General features: G+C 40.2%; 2 protein-coding genes and 1 non-coding gene across 6 annotated transcripts; 1 reads left to right on the top strand and 2 right to left on the bottom strand.

Moving 5' to 3' along the window:
• The first annotated feature begins 2,985 nt into the window (after nt 1-2,985).
• On the top strand, nt 2,986-12,334 carry LOC106387482 (glutamate synthase 1 [NADH], chloroplastic). 4 transcript variants are annotated; one of them, XM_013827345.3, is made up of 20 exons: nt 2,986-3,592; nt 3,688-3,807; nt 4,164-4,277; nt 4,364-4,516; nt 4,596-4,696; nt 4,770-4,866; nt 5,334-5,443; nt 5,529-5,632; nt 5,728-5,907; nt 5,996-6,339; nt 6,416-6,486; nt 6,573-7,042; nt 7,140-8,164; nt 8,267-8,428; nt 8,526-10,349; nt 10,434-10,702; nt 10,788-11,093; nt 11,167-11,434; nt 11,521-11,778; nt 11,861-12,334. In XM_013827345.3, the coding sequence occupies exons 1-20, from the start codon at nt 3,212-3,214 to the stop codon at nt 12,113-12,115; spliced, it is 6,612 nt and encodes a 2,203-aa protein (XP_013682799.2). In that variant the 5' UTR covers nt 2,986-3,211; the 3' UTR covers nt 12,116-12,334. The 4 variants fall into 4 exon arrangements, with proteins under 4 accessions (XP_013682799.2, XP_013682801.2, XP_022554632.2 ...); XM_013827347.3 differs by lacking the exons at nt 2,986-3,592; nt 3,688-3,807; nt 4,164-4,277; ... (1 more) ...; nt 4,596-4,696; nt 4,770-4,866 and adding an exon at nt 4,991-5,009; XM_022698911.2 differs by lacking the exons at nt 2,986-3,592; nt 3,688-3,807; nt 4,164-4,277; ... (1 more) ...; nt 4,596-4,696; nt 4,770-4,866 and adding an exon at nt 5,038-5,058.
• A 307-nt stretch (nt 12,335-12,641) lies between these two features.
• TRNAG-CCC lies at nt 12,642-12,712 on the bottom strand. Its single transcript has one exon. It is a non-coding gene; the product is annotated as a tRNA-Gly (tRNA).
• A 288-nt stretch (nt 12,713-13,000) lies between these two features.
• Nucleotides 13,001-16,812, bottom strand: LOC106387484 (WD repeat-containing protein 44). The gene is made up of 6 exons (XM_013827348.3): nt 16,379-16,812; nt 15,224-16,248; nt 15,040-15,130; nt 14,492-14,781; nt 14,305-14,398; nt 13,001-14,049 (listed from the first exon to the last, which is right to left on the bottom strand). The coding sequence occupies exons 2-6, from the start codon at nt 16,118-16,120 to the stop codon at nt 13,595-13,597; spliced, it is 1,827 nt and encodes a 608-aa protein (XP_013682802.2). The 5' UTR covers nt 16,121-16,248; nt 16,379-16,812; the 3' UTR covers nt 13,001-13,594.

Genomic DNA, 16,812 nt, shown 5'->3' with positions numbered 1-16,812 from the left:
TGTTTATATATTTATTAGTTATATTTTTGTAATTGAACTAGAAGAAAACTAAAAAAATCAATTCGATTGAATAGAAAGATACAAACAAACCAAATTAAACCGAACCAAACACAAACCAAACCAAACTAAAACCGAACCGAACACAAACCGAACCGAACTAAAACCGAACCAAACCGAATATAAACCAAACCAAACTAATATGGGTTGACTTTGGTTACAATTTTCTTAGACCCATATAACCCAAATCAAACCGAACCCAAACCGAACCCATAGTTAAACCGAAATGCCCACCCCTAGTTTTTTAAGTTTTTATTGTTATAGGGTTAGAGTTGTGATGATGTCTTGTGTATGCACTGTTCTCCACTCACGAAGGACTAAACTGTGTTAGTAATGTGATTGATATAGTTCGTGTTGTTGCTTGCTGTGTCACTCAGACATATTGTTTGTTTGTCTTTTTAATTTGTTACTTGTACTGTTGAGATTACATAAATTATATTAAGGTTGTTGAGAGTACCTTTTGTTTCTGGATATTTTTTCACCAGTTTAGTTGTGTAAGTTGTGTGTATTAAGTAATAATTTTTTTATTCTTATTACGTTGGTTATATGTTTTTTTACTTTTAAACTTGTTATTTTTACCGGACCTTTAAAACAAATATATGAAAACTTGTAGAAATAACTATAAAATGAGTGACAATTAGTATTTGGGTCTTAATGGGTTTTAAGCCAATATATATATTTCTCTTAAGAAGACAATAGCGTTGGCATGTTGACATTGAGCATATAAGCTATTTTTATAAGACAAGAGGAGTGAGCAGGTGAAGATGTTGTTGCCGCCTTTGTGTCTGTTGGGATTGTCTTTTGTATCTCCTGGTGTGGCTGTGTTTGTTTCTCTTTTATTTGATAGGTAATATGTAAACAAAAATCATTGTTAGTTGTATTTATCAGAGTTTGTAACTTACTCTGCTTTTTTGTTTAGGTAATTTCACTGATCTTGGTTGTCGTCTTCGTATTTTCGTAAGCATCTGTGAAAGTAAGTTTATAAATTGTTAAATATTTGGCCGTGTAGTTTATATTTGTTTAGCTGGCTCAATGCATGTGTCATTGAGTTTTAGTTGAGTTGATTGGTTTGGTATATTTGTTTCGAAGTTTATTTGTAAGATTAGACAAAAAGAGAGGTGATCATTAATGATTCGTCTTTTTTGAGATTCTAGTTTTTGGTGTTTTGATTGTTTGGGTTATTGTGGTTTCTTTTAAACAGTAAAATAAAGATTTGTGTAAAATTAGATTGATAAGTAAGGGAGATAAATAGACGACCACAAATCTTGGGTATGAAATATTTTTGATTATTGATGTTAGCACAATATAGACAGTAATATAAAGGGAATTATGTGTTGATTGTTACTTACGGATCAATGAGGAGACAGATAACGACTCAAGTTGTTTCTTTGGTGAGACCAGAGCCCTAGACAGAACGGATTTGCCCAACCGCATCTATGAGTTTAAATATCAGTTATGATATCAAAACATAATATAAACCCAGATGCAATATGATAATATACCTGAAAGTTCTAGGTTTGTGTTCGCAATCACTTGGAGGTTGTCGAATAGTCTAATCTTGACTGAAGGTTGATCTCAGGAGCATCCGTGATGGCTTCATCAATAATGGTTAGTGAGATGAAACGAATGAGGAATGGATGATCAGTTATCTTGTACATGCTTGAGAACCAAGAAACCTCAAAACGATCGACTTTCACAATGGAACCAGCTTTCAAAGATGACATGTAATGATTAGCACGTCCGACGGGAGTAAAACCATATATCACAGAATCTGCAAATAATATTATTCAACAAAGAATCAGGAAATAAATTAAAACAATTATGTTAAATAAGTGTTATAGATCGAAGATTAACTTACCTTTTCATCAAGGAAGAGAACCGTGATTCCCACAAACTCCATGTCTTTCTTGAAGTTCAGGGAATCCCAGAAGCGAGGAAGCCAGAGGCTATGCTCTGACTACTACGACCACGACGGAGAGATTCAAAGGTTGAGTGATGGACGCCGAGACACCGGTTTGACGAATTGGAGAGGCAGAGAGAAACATTTTCTAGAAGTTGGTTAAATCCAAGAGGAATCAATGAGTTTTGTGGAGATGCAGATTGGGTTCATCAAAGATGAGAATCATATATATAGAGTTTATATAGGGGCTACAAATCAGGAACATTTATGATCAAGCGATTTAAGATGTGGACATGAAGAGTTCACCGGTGAAAAAATAGATTACGAACAGACACATGGTGCAACTCTATAACTCATACTTGTTTGAGATAGTGAAGAAAAGAACTCAAACTCATGTTAAATGACAATAGTTTACAATATGAGAAAACTATAATTGTTGCAAACTTGAGCTTTTTTTTTCATATAACGTGATGAATCTCATTTAAAAATGAAACCCATAACGCACTTGTAGGCCCTACCCTCAGAGGAAGCCGAAGAAGCAAGAGCTTCCGACCTTCATAAATATATATTAGGTTCGACCATCAATGTACAAAGTATCCTTTAGTTTAGTTGTATAAATGTTGGTGTTTATATCTCAATAACACGGGTTCGAATCATAGACTTGACATTTTTTCACACTTTTTAAAGTGGGGCTCACAAAACGCTGACGTGGCGCGATGAGGAGTGAGTAAAAAAAATAATTTAATAAAATAAAATTTTATCCAAAATTATAGTTTAACACTTTGTGCAAGTCTATAAACTCTTCATGCAAACTAAGAAAAAATAAATTAGTAAAATTAAAATAACACGGGAAAGAGCAACAGTAACAAATAAAAGAACCAAAATAATAAGAAACAATACCTAATAATTAAAAATTCGTCTGGAATTAAAAAAAAAAAAAAAAAAAATTCAGTAAGCAAAAAAAGCTGAACAAATCCTCTCGCTCAACCCTCTCTCTCCTCTATAAATATAATACCTAAGCAATGCAAATACTCACAAAACTCTCTCCCCCCCCTAGCCGCCACCTCTCCTCTCCCTCTGCCGCCTTGCTCCGAGACTGATCTGAGTATTGTTATCTCATCAGCTCCTTTTGGTGTTTGTTTTACATAAAATCGATCTCGTGATATTCCTAATAGAACAAACGAATCTAATACTCATCCATAAAAACAAAAAAAAACTCTTCACTGTTGATTTCTCGAGAAGAGAGAAAAAAAAATGTCGGCAGCTTCTTCTTCGAGCTCCCTTCTGCAGATCCGAAACAACCGCTTGTTTCCAGCCCGATCTCTGAGGAGAGACTCCACCTCCGTTTCTCAATTGGCCGTCGCGTCTGGCGTCAGCCGCAGGGGCTCATGTTCCGCGCGATGCTCCGTGAAGAATCCGTTCATGGGGACCCGGATCAAGAGATCCGGTTCCGACACGCTTCAGCTCTGGAGATCGGACGGCCCCGGACGGTCTCCGAAGCTGAGGACGGTGGTTAAGTCGTCGTTCTCCGGTGTTCCGGAGAAGCCGATGGGTCTGTACGATCCTTCGTTTGACAAAGACTCTTGCGGAGTCGGTTTTGTCGCGGAGTTGTCCGGCGAGACTAGTCGCAAAACGGTAGCGTTTACTGTTCTGTGATAAAATGATCTGATATTAATTAATTAATTAATTAATTAATTAATCAACTAATTGATTTTGAAACATAAATTCAGGTGACTGATTCATTGGAGATGTTGATAAGGATGACTCATAGAGGCGCGTGTGGGTGTGAGAGCAACACTGGTGATGGCGCTGGTATTCTTGTTGGTATGCCTCATGAGTTCTATGCTCAGGTTTGTCTTCTCTTCCCTCACTCTCCAATAATAATCTATTTATCATCCATGCAAAAAATTACTTTTGCTTTTTTAAACAAAAAATATATTATTCTAGTTAATTGTTTGTATAGAATCTGATTCGGATATAAGCCAAAAGTCTTTATCTATTTATTTATTTTTTTGTTTTGTAGTAATATCTGAATTAAATTCGAGATCTTTGATCTAACAGGCTGCTAGAAATTACTTTGCTTTTAGCCATAAAAATATTTTTTGTACTAGTTAATTGGTTTATATAGAATCTGATTCGGATATAAGCCAAAGTTTTTTTTTGTTATGTAATACCTGAAATATATTTGAAATCTTTGGTGTATCAGGCTGCTAAAGATCTAGGCTTTGTGCTTCCACCGGCTGGAAAGTATGCTGTTGGTATGTTCTTCTTACCAACCGCTGAGTCCAGGAGAGATGAAAGCAAAAGCGTTTTCACCAAGGTTTGTCTCTTGATTGTTTTTTTTTTCATATTTTAATATATATTAAATTTTGTTAGGAGCTTTAATGAAAACCTTTTTTTTTTCAGGTTGCTGAATCACTTGGTCATTCAGTTATTGGATGGAGATCAGTGCCTACTGATAACTCTGGTTTGGGGAAGTCTGCTTTGCAGACAGAGCCTATCATCGAGCAAGTTTTCCTCACTCCTACAACTAAATCCCAAGTTGACCTTGAGCAACAGGTATTGTTTTACATTGTCGTTTTATATTTTTTTTGTTCTTAGCGAGACTAGGCTAATGACACTCTTTTATGTTTGATAGATGTACATCCTTAGAAGGCTTTCCATGGTTGCAATCCGAGCAGCTTTGAACCTTGAACATGGTGCCATGAAGGATTTCTACATCTGTTCTCTATCTTCCAGGTATGTGGTGACTTCAGTGAGGAATTGTAATCGTTAATGAAAATATTAATCAATTATGTTTCCTTGTGTGCAGGACTGTTGTCTACAAGGGACAACTGAAGCCTGATCAGCTCAAGGAGTACTACTATGCGGATCTAGGGAGTGAAAGGTTTACGAGCTACATGGCCCTGGTAAATAAATATTCTATTCACAATCTCTTCATTTTATTGCTGACTCCATGCTCCACAAACAGCATGGGAACCAAACGTGGGGTAACCAAGGAGATGCGAGGTTGAGGAATGACTTCTGAGGCATTGCAACTTTGAAATGACTCTTAAGTTCCTCCAAACCCTTTATAAGTGTTTTTTTAATTTTGGATGCTGGTGAGTTGGCAAATCAGATACGTCTTACGAGTCCCCTGTTGCCTTGATATGTACCATTAGGTTGAAATTATCACAATGTCCGTGATTTAAGTCTAAAATTTTGTTGGTAAAGGTAGTTAACAATTCCGCAATATTAGACCCCCACTAGATGCTGTGAAGTTGTGTCTAAGAAAAAGACCAAGTGGTAAAGTTTTCAGTTGCATACATACACATTTTACTTTGGTTGATGACTAATGATTGATTATGCTCGGTTTTATGTTTTTGTAAATTTTCAGGTCCACTCTCGGTTCTCTACCAATACATTTCCCAGCTGGGATCGTGCTCAGCCTATGCGTGTTTTGGGACACAACGGAGAGATCAATACCCTTAGGGGAAACGTGAACTGGTGTGTGAGAGATAGCATATGTTAAATCTTTTATGTAATTGCCTTTGAGTGCTTGTAACCAACTACGAACTTTTGTTCAACACAGGATGAGGGCACGTGAGGGTCTACTCAAGTGTAAGGAACTTGGACTATCAAAGCAGGAGTTGAAGAAGCTTCTACCTATTGTGGATGTTAGCTCTTCTGACTCAGGTAACTGTCATTCTACAACTAAATATAGATCAAAGCTTTGCTTAGATTTCATAGTCGTCTTACATGTTTCTGTATTGTCTTGTTAACCTTAATAGGTGCTTTTGATGGTGTTCTTGAGCTTCTTGTCCGAGCTGGCAGAAGTCTTCCCGAAGCTGTCATGATGATGATCCCTGAAGCATGGCAGAATGACAAAAACATTGATCCAAGCAGGAAGTCCTTCTATGAGTACTTATCTGCGCTAATGGAGCCATGGGATGGACCTGCTCTAATCTCATGTAAGAACTATTCTAGTCTTGTCCTTTTCAAACTCTTTTGTCATGCTGTCTTTAGATTTGATGAAACTCTGTATCCAATGTTTTGCAGTTACTGATGGCCGCTACTTGGGTGCCACATTGGACCGTAACGGGCTTCGTCCTGGGAGGTTCTACATAACCCACAGTGGAAGAGTCATCATGGCTAGCGAAGTTGGGGTGGTTGATGTACCACCAGAAGATGTGATGAGGAAAGGAAGACTTAACCCAGGCATGATGCTTCTTGTTGACTTTGAGAAGCACATCGTTGTTGACGACGATGCCTTGAAGCAACAGTATTCCCAAGCAAGGCCCTATGGCGAATGGCTTGAAAGGCAAAAGATTGAACTCAAAGACATCATTAAGTCAGTTCCGGAAACTGAACGGATTGCTCCACCAATTTCAGGGGCTGTAACGGTAAGCTTACACTAAACTAATCCCTTAATAATAAAACTTACAGTTCCTTTAGTTAACCTTTGTCTTTGAAACTTAGGCGTCTAGTGATGATGACTCAATGGAGAGCATGGGCATTCATGGTTTACTGTCTCCACTAAAAGCCTTTGGGTATGTTTGTTTTTATTCCTCCAGAGTTTATCAATCTATTGCTTTGTATTTTTTTCTCACGCTTTCTTGTGATTTTATGGATGCAGCTACACAGTTGAGGCCTTGGAGATGCTGCTGCTTCCAATGGCTAAAGATGGCACTGAAGCACTTGGTTCTATGGGAAATGATGCTCCTCTAGCTGTTATGTCGAACAGGGAGAAGTTATGTTTTGAGTACTTCAAGCAAATGTTTGCTCAAGTAACAAATCCTCCGATCGATCCTATCCGTGAGAAGATTGTTACTTCAATGGAGTGCATGATTGGCCCAGAAGGTGATCTAACGGAAACAACTGAGGAGCAGTGTCACCGTCTCTCTCTGAAAGGTCCTCTATTGACCATTGAAGAGATGGAATCTGTTAAGAAGATGAACTACAGAGGCTGGAGGACTAAAGTTCTTGATATAACTTATCCTAAAGAAGAAGGCACAAAAGGGTTGGAGATGACCTTAGACCGAATCTGTGCTGAAGCAAATGAAGCGATCAAGGAGGGATACACATTACTAGTTTTGTCTGATCGAGGTATACATTTGTCTTCCTTTTAAACCCTTACTCTAAGATTCCTTCTTTAGATGTTCTTTATCATGTTCTTACATTTTTTAATTGGCTTAATGTGTAGCTTTCTCTTCAACGCGTGTTGCTGTGAGCTCTCTCTTGGCTGTTGGTGCCGTTCATCACCACCTGGTTAAGAGCCTTGCACGCACTCAAGTTGGTTTGATAGTGGAGTCTGCTGAGCCCCGTGAAGTGCATCATTTCTGCACACTCGTCGGGTTCGGAGCAGATGCCATCTGCCCATATCTGGCTGTAGAGACCGTCCATAGACTACAGGTTGATGGCAAGATACCACCTAAATCCAACGGGGAGTTCCACTCCAAAGAAGAGCTTGTCAAGAAGTATTACAAGGCAAGCAACTACGGAATGATGAAGGTTCTCGCCAAAATGGGAATCTCTACCCTGGCCTCATACAAGGGTGCTCAAATCTTCGAAGCTCTTGGGCTCTCCTCTGAAGTCATTGAGAAGTGTTTCGCCGGTACCCCAAGCAGAGTTGAAGGAGCTACATTTGAGATGCTTGCACGTGATGCTCTTCTTTTGCACGAGATGGCTTTTCCAGCACGTGCCTATGCCCCAGGAAGCGCAGAAGCTTCAGCACTCTCCAACCCTGGGAACTATCACTGGAGGAAGAACGGGGAGATTCATCTTAACGACCCTCTCGCAATTGCTAAGTTGCAAGAGGCGGCAAGGACTAACAGTGTAGCCGCCTACAAGGAGTACTCGAAGCGTATTAATGAGTTGAACAAGCAGAGTAACTTGCGTGGGCTCATGAAGTTCAAAGAAGCAGATGTCATGATTCCATTAGATGAAGTGGAGCCTGCCAGTGAGATTGTTAAGCGGTTCTGCACTGGCGCTATGAGTTATGGATCGATATCGCTCGAGGCACATCAAACCCTTGCAATGGCTATGAACAAACTTGGAGGAAAGTCAAATACAGGTGAGGGAGGAGAACTGCCATCCCGTATGGAGCCTCTTCCAGATGGTTCAAGGAACCCCAAAAGAAGTTCCATCAAACAAATTGCTAGTGGAAGATTTGGTGTTTCCAGCTACTATCTTACCAATGCTGACGAGCTTCAGATAAAAATGGCTCAGGTAATTTCACATGTTTTGAATTTATTGTCTGTCTTTACATAGCAGATAATGTATTGTTGCCAAGTGTTTACGTTCCTAACTACTTTCTTTAATGTCATGCAGGGAGCCAAACCTGGGGAAGGTGGGGAGCTACCAGGCCACAAGGTTATAGGAGACATAGCTATCACCAGAAACTCCACCGCGGGTGTGGGGCTTATCAGTCCACCTCCTCATCATGACATCTACTCTATCGAAGATCTTGCCCAGCTAATTCACGATCTCAAGGTTCCCATTTATACTTCTGAATACTTGCATTACAAAGCATTGATTCTGTGTATTTTTTAAATTCTTGTTAACGTTCTTTTGCTTTTATCTTGTGTAGAATGCCAATCCTGGTGCTCGTATTAGCGTTAAGCTTGTATCCGAAGCTGGAGTTGGAGTTATTGCTAGTGGTGTGGTGAAGGGTCATGCTGACCATGTTCTGATAGCAGGTCATGACGGTGGTACTGGCGCCTCTCGCTGGACTGGTATTAAAAATGCTGGTCTTCCGTGGGAGCTTGGTCTAGCAGAGACGCACCAAACCCTTGTTGCTAATGACCTTCGTGGCCGTACTGTTCTTCAGACAGATGGGCAGCTGAAAACCGGCAGAGATGTAGCGGTTGCTGCTCTTCTCGGTGCAGAAGAGTTTGGTTTCAGTACTGCGCCTCTTATTACACTCGGGTGTATCATGATGAGGAAGTGCCACAAGAACACCTGCCCTGTAGGAATCGCTACTCAAGATCCAGTTCTCCGTGAGAAGTTCGCTGGGGAGCCTGAGCATGTTATCAACTTCTTCTTCATGCTTGCTGAGGAAGTCAGAGAGATCATGTCTGGACTTGGTTTTCGAACTCTAACCGAAATGATCGGTCGCGCAGATATGCTTGAACTAGACAGGGAAGTTGTCAAGAACAACGATAAGCTTGCGAACATCGATCTCTCTCTTTTGCTAAGACCCGCCGCTGAGATTCGTCCTGGTGCTGCTCAGTACTGTGTCCAGAAACAAGATCACGGCTTAGACATGGCTTTGGATCAAGAGCTGATTGCGTTGTCCAAATCTGCCCTAGAGAAGTCTCTTCCTGTGTACATTGAAACACCCATCTGCAACGTTAACCGCGCTGTTGGGACAATGCTGAGCCATGAGGTTACCAAACGCTACCACTTGGCTGGGCTACCAAAGGATACAATTCACATCAAGTTCTCAGGAAGTGCTGGGCAGAGTCTTGGAGCTTTCTTGTGTCCTGGTATTACGCTAGAGCTTGAGGGTGATAGCAACGACTATGTTGGTAAAGGTCTCTCCGGAGGTAAAGTTGTTGTCTACCCTCCTAAAGGAAGCAGCTTCGATCCTAAAGAGAACATTGTTATTGGTAACGTGGCACTTTACGGGGCCACTAGTGGTGAAGCCTACTTTAACGGGATGGCTGCTGAGAGATTCTCTGTTCGTAACTCTGGTGCTCAAGCCGTTGTGGAAGGTGTTGGTGATCACGGTTGCGAGTATATGACTGGTGGTACTGTTGTGGTGCTTGGAAAGACTGGTAGAAACTTTGCAGCTGGTATGAGTGGTGGTATTGCTTATGTCCTTGACGTGGATGGGAAGTTTCACACGAGGTGCAACCTTGAACTCGTTGATCTGGACAAAGTTGAGGATGATGAAGATAAAATGACGCTCAAGATGATGATCCAGCAGCATCAACGACACACAAACAGCCAGCTTGCGCAAGAAGTTCTTGCAGACTTTGAGAACTTGCTGCCGAAGTTTATCAAGGTCTTCCCTAGAGATTACAAACGTGTTTTGGCGGCCATGAAAGACGAGGAGGTCTCCAAGCAAGCGATTGATCGTGCTGCTGAAGAAGCTGAGGAGATGGAAGAGAAGGAAGTTGAGGAGAAGGACGCCTTTGCTGAGCTGAAGAACATGGCAGCAGCAACCTCTTCGAAAGAGGTTGTGTCTGGAAACGGAGCTGCCACTGAAGCTCCTAAGAAACCTTCTCTGGTAGATAATGCTGTTAAGCACCGTGGTTTCATCGCTTATGAGCGTGAGGGAGTTAAGTACAGAGATCCAAATGTTCGTATGAATGACTGGAACGAAGTCATGGAGGAATCAAAGCCCGGACCGCTTCTCAAGACTCAATCTGCTCGTTGTATGGACTGTGGAACTCCGTTCTGCCACCAGGTATATATATATATATCTCAGATGTTATATTGCCTTTTCATTACTGTTGCATAAATGAAATGATTAACTGTTATTAATTTACAGGAGAACTCTGGGTGTCCCCTCGGTAACAAGATCCCTGAGTTCAATGAACTTGTTTACCAAAACAGATGGCAAGAAGCGTTGAATCGTCTACTCGAGACGAATAACTTCCCTGAGTTTACTGGGAGAGTATGCCCTGCACCGTGTGAAGGTTCATGTGTTCTTGGTATAATTGAGAACCCCGTTTCTATCAAGAGTATCGAGTGTTCTATTATAGATAAAGCCTTTGAGGAAGGGTGGATGGTACCAAGACCTCCTCTCACCAGAACTGGGTATACTTTTGAGTCTATTCTATGCTATGTTTAGGTAGAGTTTACATTTTGTTGATTAACATGTCTTTGCTTCTGGTGTTTGCAGGAAAAAAGTTGCTATTATCGGAAGTGGGCCGGCTGGACTTGCTGCTGCCGACCAGCTGAACAAAATGGGCCACTCGGTAACTGTGTACGAGCGTGCTGATAGAATTGGTGGGCTTATGATGTATGGAGTACCAAACATGAAGACCGACAAAATCGACATTGTTCAACGCCGGGTTGATCTTATGACCAAAGAAGGTATCAACTTTGTGGTCAATGCTAACATTGGAAAAGACCCGTCTTACTCTCTAGATGGACTTAAGGAGGAGAATGATGCAATCATTCTCGCTGTTGGCTCAACTAAACCAAGGTACTTGTTTAGCAAATTCTCATTACTAGAATTTGGAACGGTTTATAATGATTCAACTGTGCTATTTTTACAGAGATCTTCCAGTGCCTGGTCGTGATCTATCTGGTGTTCATTTTGCTATGGAGTTTCTTCATGCAAACACCAAGAGCTTGTTGGACAGCAATCTTGAAGACGGCAATTACATTTCCGCCAAGGGTAAGAAGGTTGTGGTTATTGGTGGAGGTGATACCGGCACGGATTGTATTGGAACATCTATCCGCCATGGTTGCACCAACATTGTGAACCTAGAGCTTCTTCCTCAGCCACCTTCAACGAGAGCTCCTGGAAACCCTTGGCCACAGGTTTGTTTCTACACCATCAGATTTATGCATTCTTAGATTAAATAGCTATTGACTAAGTTAAGTTCCTTGTATTGTTGTGAGTACAGTGGCCTCGTGTGTTCCGTATTGACTACGGTCACCAAGAAGCTGCCACCAAGTTTGGAAAAGACCCTAGAACCTATGAGGTCTTGACCAAGCGGTTCATAGGAGATGACAATGGCAACGTGAAAGGGCTTGAGATTGTGCGTGTGAGTTGGGAGAAGGATGAATCCGGAAGGTTCAATTTCAAGGAGGTTGAAGGCTCCGAGGAGATAATCGAAGCGGACCTTGTTTTCTTGGCCATGGGATTCCTTGGACCTGAGCCAGTAAGTGATTCATTTTCTACTCTATTATCTCTCTTACATTGTTGGCTATGATGATTGAATGGCTTGCGCTTGTATTCTGCAGACACTTGCTGAGAAGCTTGGACTAGAATGCGACAACAGGTCGAACTTTAAGGCAGAGTATGGCAGGTTCTCCACAACTGTGGAAGGTGTTTTTGCAGCGGGTGATTGTAGGAGAGGCCAGTCTTTGGTGGTGTGGGCTATCTCGGAAGGGCGTCAAGCTGCATCTCAGGTGGACAAATTCCTCAGCAAAAACGAGGATGACCTAGTTGACGCAACGGTTGGACAAAATCTCAACGAGGTGAAGCACCAACACTAGGAACAAGAGGAAGCCTTGAATCTGAAGCAAAAGCTTAGGTTGTTTTTGTCTTTTGTTTATTATCGTTCATATAGTAATAATGAATGTGGATTACATTTTTCTTGGTAGGGTTTCCTTAGCTTTATTCTGTTAATGCTTTTGGAATTGAATTTCTTTTGTTTTCTGCTTTGTATTTGAACATAAGGAATGGGTAATGCATAGTTCCTGGTTGTTCAGTCTTTTCTTTTTCTTTGTTTATTTTGAGCTTCTTAATCTATAAGCAATTGTAAATCTTATTTACATCAGCAAGAACTAGTTTACAGTATATAGTCAAATCTTATTTTGTTGACAAATGTAGTTCTTTTTCTGTTATATCGAACAATGTACAGTAGTTCTATGAGATGACCTTACGAAATGTTCACTTAGTTATAATTGTTAAAATCAAGTTGGTTTAGTGTTTTGCCAGATTGCAGACTAATTTATGAACTGCTTATGCCAGGAAACAAAACATAAAACTAAAATGGAGAACAGATTGTAAAACAAAATATGCGCATCCAGGGAATCGAACCCTGGTCAGTACCGTGGGAGGGTACTATGATACCACTACACCAGATGCGCTTTTGATAATATGAAATATTATTATATGTTTATATCGAATATAGAACATAAATGCACACTTAGAATTTACATAATAAAATTATTTATGTACTTTGATTGTTATATTACTGGGCCAGTTCACTACACCACGATTCAGCTATACACCCCACCAGTCCACCGCTATACTGGAATAACGCAATGGCCAATTTATTACACCGCAACCAATATTGCATTTGAGTTGTCTGTCTTCGGTTTACAGAATATGATTATCGATATTTGTTAGTTTCAGAAGGGATGGTTCATAAAACAAAAACAAAATCAAAATTACTAATTTGATCACATTACTCTACAAAAGGTTTGGCTGTATAAATTTACAGACACGAAACCCCGGATCCTCTGTCTGAGTTAGAGGTGACTAACAATCAATTGATTCTTGTTTCCTCTTCATCATACATAAGTGGAAATCAAATCCAAAAAATAATCTGATATAACTTACCAAACGACAACGTATCAAGCAACGAACGAATAGACACTACGAAACCAATCACTACCGTTAGAAACATTTTTCCTACAGCCACAACCACTCCTCCATGATCACTTGATGTCTCTTCATTGGACCCCACAAATCCGTACTCTTTTGAAACTATCTCCTCCAACCGACAATTACTGCCAAAAAAAAAACATCTGTTCCTCTGCGTCTACCGATGAAGTCTCTCACTCACCCTTCTTGATACATCTCCACAGGATGATAATTTTTACGAGTAAAATAGCATTTTGAGTCTCTTTTTGACTATTGGACAATAGCAGAAACGGTTCTGGTTTTTCCTTGTGGACCCACCATAGCTTCAAAGACGTGCCAGAACCATGTGCTTGTTCCTATCAATAAAGGAACAATGTCACCCTTCAAGTTACGGTCACAGGCAAGCCGTAGTTCTGAAATGTTCTGATCCGTCCGTCCCAACCACCTGTGACAATGACCATACCCCAAGCTAGAGAGCTACTAGTTGCTCTCTGGTATGAGGACTTGAGAAATTTGTACTGAGATGCAGTCATTGAAGAAAGAGGATTTTCGGTTAAATTTTCCTCTGGCCACGTCGCGTTTCCCTTGGGAACTGATCCACTTTCCTTGAGAGATAAGCAAGGTGGTGAAGAAAACGGGATAGTTCTGTTGTGATCTGAGAACCCACACCAGGTTGCTGCCACGGATGCATTGGTGGAGAAACGTTCAAAAGATCTAATCCTTTTGGTTTGAGAATAAAAAAAAGAAGAAGAATCTGACTCTTTTCCATTGCTCCATATATATACATTGGAGTCCTCACAAGCTGAAACAATGTACTTTCCATCAGACTTAGGAGACCCTAATGTGAGGCAAAAAAAAGAGAGAGATGAGACTAGTTTAGAATCAACCATAGAGGGGTGAACAAAACAAAAGAAAAAAGAATCAACCATAGAGGTATGCAAAAGAAAATGAAATTTGAAAATACATAACATCACTAGCAAAGGAGATTAGGACCAGAGGAGTAGTATTTTTCCATGTAAACCAAACATAATCAGATAGAGTTGTTATTCGGAATAAAACATTATTTTAGTTGACAAAAAAAGCAACAAAATACCTTTGTATCTTCTAACAACATCGTTGCCTTGGAGAATTCTGACTTTGGAATCGGCTGAAACAACCAAAACTTTGCTAGGGTCTTGAGGTAAAAACTGGAAGGAAAACATTTGTTAATATCTCACAATGGCAAGAGAAGTAAACAAAGGATCAAGGCAAGTATAAACAAAGAGTGATAATATAATTACCTGGAAACAAGTGATCCGTTTATTTGGAGATATCTTTTTGTTATGAAAATGTATCTGAGAGTCCAGCTCTAAATACTCTCCAGACATGTTAAAGAATCTGCAACTTCCAGTTAGAGAACCAACAACTCCTCCTTGTCCATCAGGACGATAACACACTGCTGATATAATGTCTTTGACATCCGCCCAATCAACAACATTGCAACCAGGAATGTTCCAGATTCTAACTTTTCCATCAACTGAACCGCTCATGAAGTAGTCCTCATTCACAGGGTTGAACTGAACACAAGTTACTGCAAAAACAAAGAAAGAAAGATAATGTCAGATCAAAGTAGTAATTAATTAATATGTAATAAAAGTGCTGAATTGGAAAGGATCCTGGCCATTGTGTCAGAGGTCCCCGGTTCGAGTGACCACTGGAAGGAAACTAATATTAAATGTTGCGGTTAGGTTTCGGGTGTAAGGAGATTACAGTATTCGGCATTGAACCTCCTTGTATTATAAAATAAAATAAAATAAGATGTAATAAAATTGTAAAAGTAACAACATACCATAACTATTGTGAGGGAAGACTCCAAGACAAGCATTGCTACCGACTTTCCATAGCCGAACAGTTTTATCCATTGAAGCTGAGAGAAGATACTAACACCAAGAAATTACACAACAAATCCCTTAGTTTTTTTTTTTTGTTTACTTGCATTAAAAGCAATATTTGTAAAGATTTTGGAAGCTTACATTATCCTTTGACCATGAGATGTCCAAGACTTCACATGTGTGGCCGCGGAACTCATGTAAAGGTTTCTCCATTATCCGGAAAGCTTTAGGAGGGAAGACAACACATGCTGAATCAGATTTTTTCTTGAACTTTTCTGTGGTCTTGTTTGGTTTCAACTGGGAAAGATCGTTTAGCTCAAAGTACATATACGAAGGGTTAAGGTAGTCCCTTGGTAGTTTAGATCTTTTTTCCTCAGTGACTTTCCACACGCGTACGATCCCATCTTCACCAGAGCTTGCAAGATACTTCCCATCGCAGCTAAATTTCATAGCTGAAATGGAACCATTGTGTGCTTTAATGTCTTGACTCTGATAGAGAGATGAAAGCTCTTTGGTCTGTTTCTTGTAATGCTTGACCTTAACTCTTGAAAGAACACCGGATTGGATTTTTGTATCCGCGGAACATCCCATTGAGAGCAGCCTCGTTAACCATCTTTTCTTGGAACTAGTGAGTCGGCTGGTGATACTTCTATGCTTCTCTGTTTCCTTAATTTGACAACATGTAGGATCAGAACACGGTGCCAATGAAGAGCTTTGCCTTCTCGTCACATCGCATCCCCCAACGTTTTTGTCCACTCTCAGAGACAATTCCTCACTTGAACCAGAGGAAGATACCTGAGTAGAAGAGAAGCTGCACCCTCCAGATCTCTTCTCAGTAGCTTCTACAGAATCTCCATCCAGACCAGAACCAACATCTGAATTGTTCTGCTGAACAAGAACTTGTTCGAGTCCCATCCACTCCAAGAACTTCTTCCGCCGCTCCACAACACTTCCAGGATCAAAATCAAAACAACTTGGAGATGCTTCTTCGTTGGCATCAAAGAACTGAAAATCTTCCTCTTGAGACAAGTGATCCATTGTTTATTGAGCGTTGTTCAAACCATGGAACCCAGCTTAAAGCACTTTTAAGTTTTTTTTTTTTCTTCTCAAAAGAGGAATGTTCAACTAAGGACCACAGCTGCCAGTTTTGCTTCCAACCAAGCAACCTACAATGGCTTTTTATTTATAACAATTTTACAAAATAAAATAATATAAAAAAAAGAAGTTTACAAAATAAGCAATCACAGAGTTCGAGAAACTGAGTTCAAAATAAATCAAAGCATTAAACTTGCATACGTGGGTTGGTTCTTCTTCACTTGGTTTCTTCGAAATGGGAACAAACATATCCCGAAGAAGAAGCAGTGGTGGAGAGACTAGACACAGACACCATTCTCAACTAAATTCTCTCTATGGTGACGACGAGACCAAACCAGACAGAATTAAAAAAGGACGAAATTAAAAGAAGTACGAAGAGATGAATTATTATTATTTTCGAAAAAGGAAGGATCAAAGGTTTATATTGAAAGCTGTGAAAGCAAAGAGACAGTTGGGAAGAAGAAGAAGATGGATTGTCCGACGAAGGGATTAGAGTTTTCTGAAGAGGACACGAATACTTGTGTTGTGTGTCACCGACCGTTTGCTTTTGCATTTTTTTTTTTGGGTGTAAAAACATCTTTTGGCAAAAGGGTTGCTGGCTTGCTGTCCTAACTTCGGCCACTGAGATCCAATTT

Source organism: Brassica napus, chromosome C3, assembly GCF_020379485.1.
Source record: "Brassica napus cultivar Da-Ae chromosome C3, Da-Ae, whole genome shotgun sequence".
Lineage (NCBI taxonomy): Eukaryota > Viridiplantae > Streptophyta > Magnoliopsida > Brassicales > Brassicaceae > Brassica > Brassica napus.
This window is presented reverse-complemented; position numbering and strand designations above follow the sequence as displayed.

Excerpts from the sequence above, each read along its gene's own strand:
- LOC106387482 (XM_013827345.3), top strand. The coding sequence starts at position 3,212 with ATGTCGGCAGCTTCTTCTTCGAGCTCCCTTCTGCAGATCCGAAACAAC. Across the intron at positions 4,697-4,769 it reads ATCTGTTCTCTATCTTCCAG|GACTGTTGTCTACAAGGGAC; the intron begins GTATGTGGTGAC and ends CCTTGTGTGCAG. Across the intron at positions 7,043-7,139 it reads ACTAGTTTTGTCTGATCGAG|CTTTCTCTTCAACGCGTGTT; the intron begins GTATACATTTGT and ends CTTAATGTGTAG.
- LOC106387484 (XM_013827348.3), bottom strand. The coding sequence starts at position 16,120 with ATGGATCACTTGTCTCAAGAGGAAGATTTTCAGTTCTTTGATGCCAAC. Across the intron at positions 14,782-15,039 it reads CTTCCCTCACAATAGTTATG|TAACTTGTGTTCAGTTCAAC; the intron begins GTATGTTGTTAC and ends TTGTTTTTGCAG. Across the intron at positions 14,050-14,304 it reads TGTTGTTAGAAGATACAAAG|GGTCTCCTAAGTCTGATGGA; the intron begins GTATTTTGTTGC and ends GCCTCACATTAG.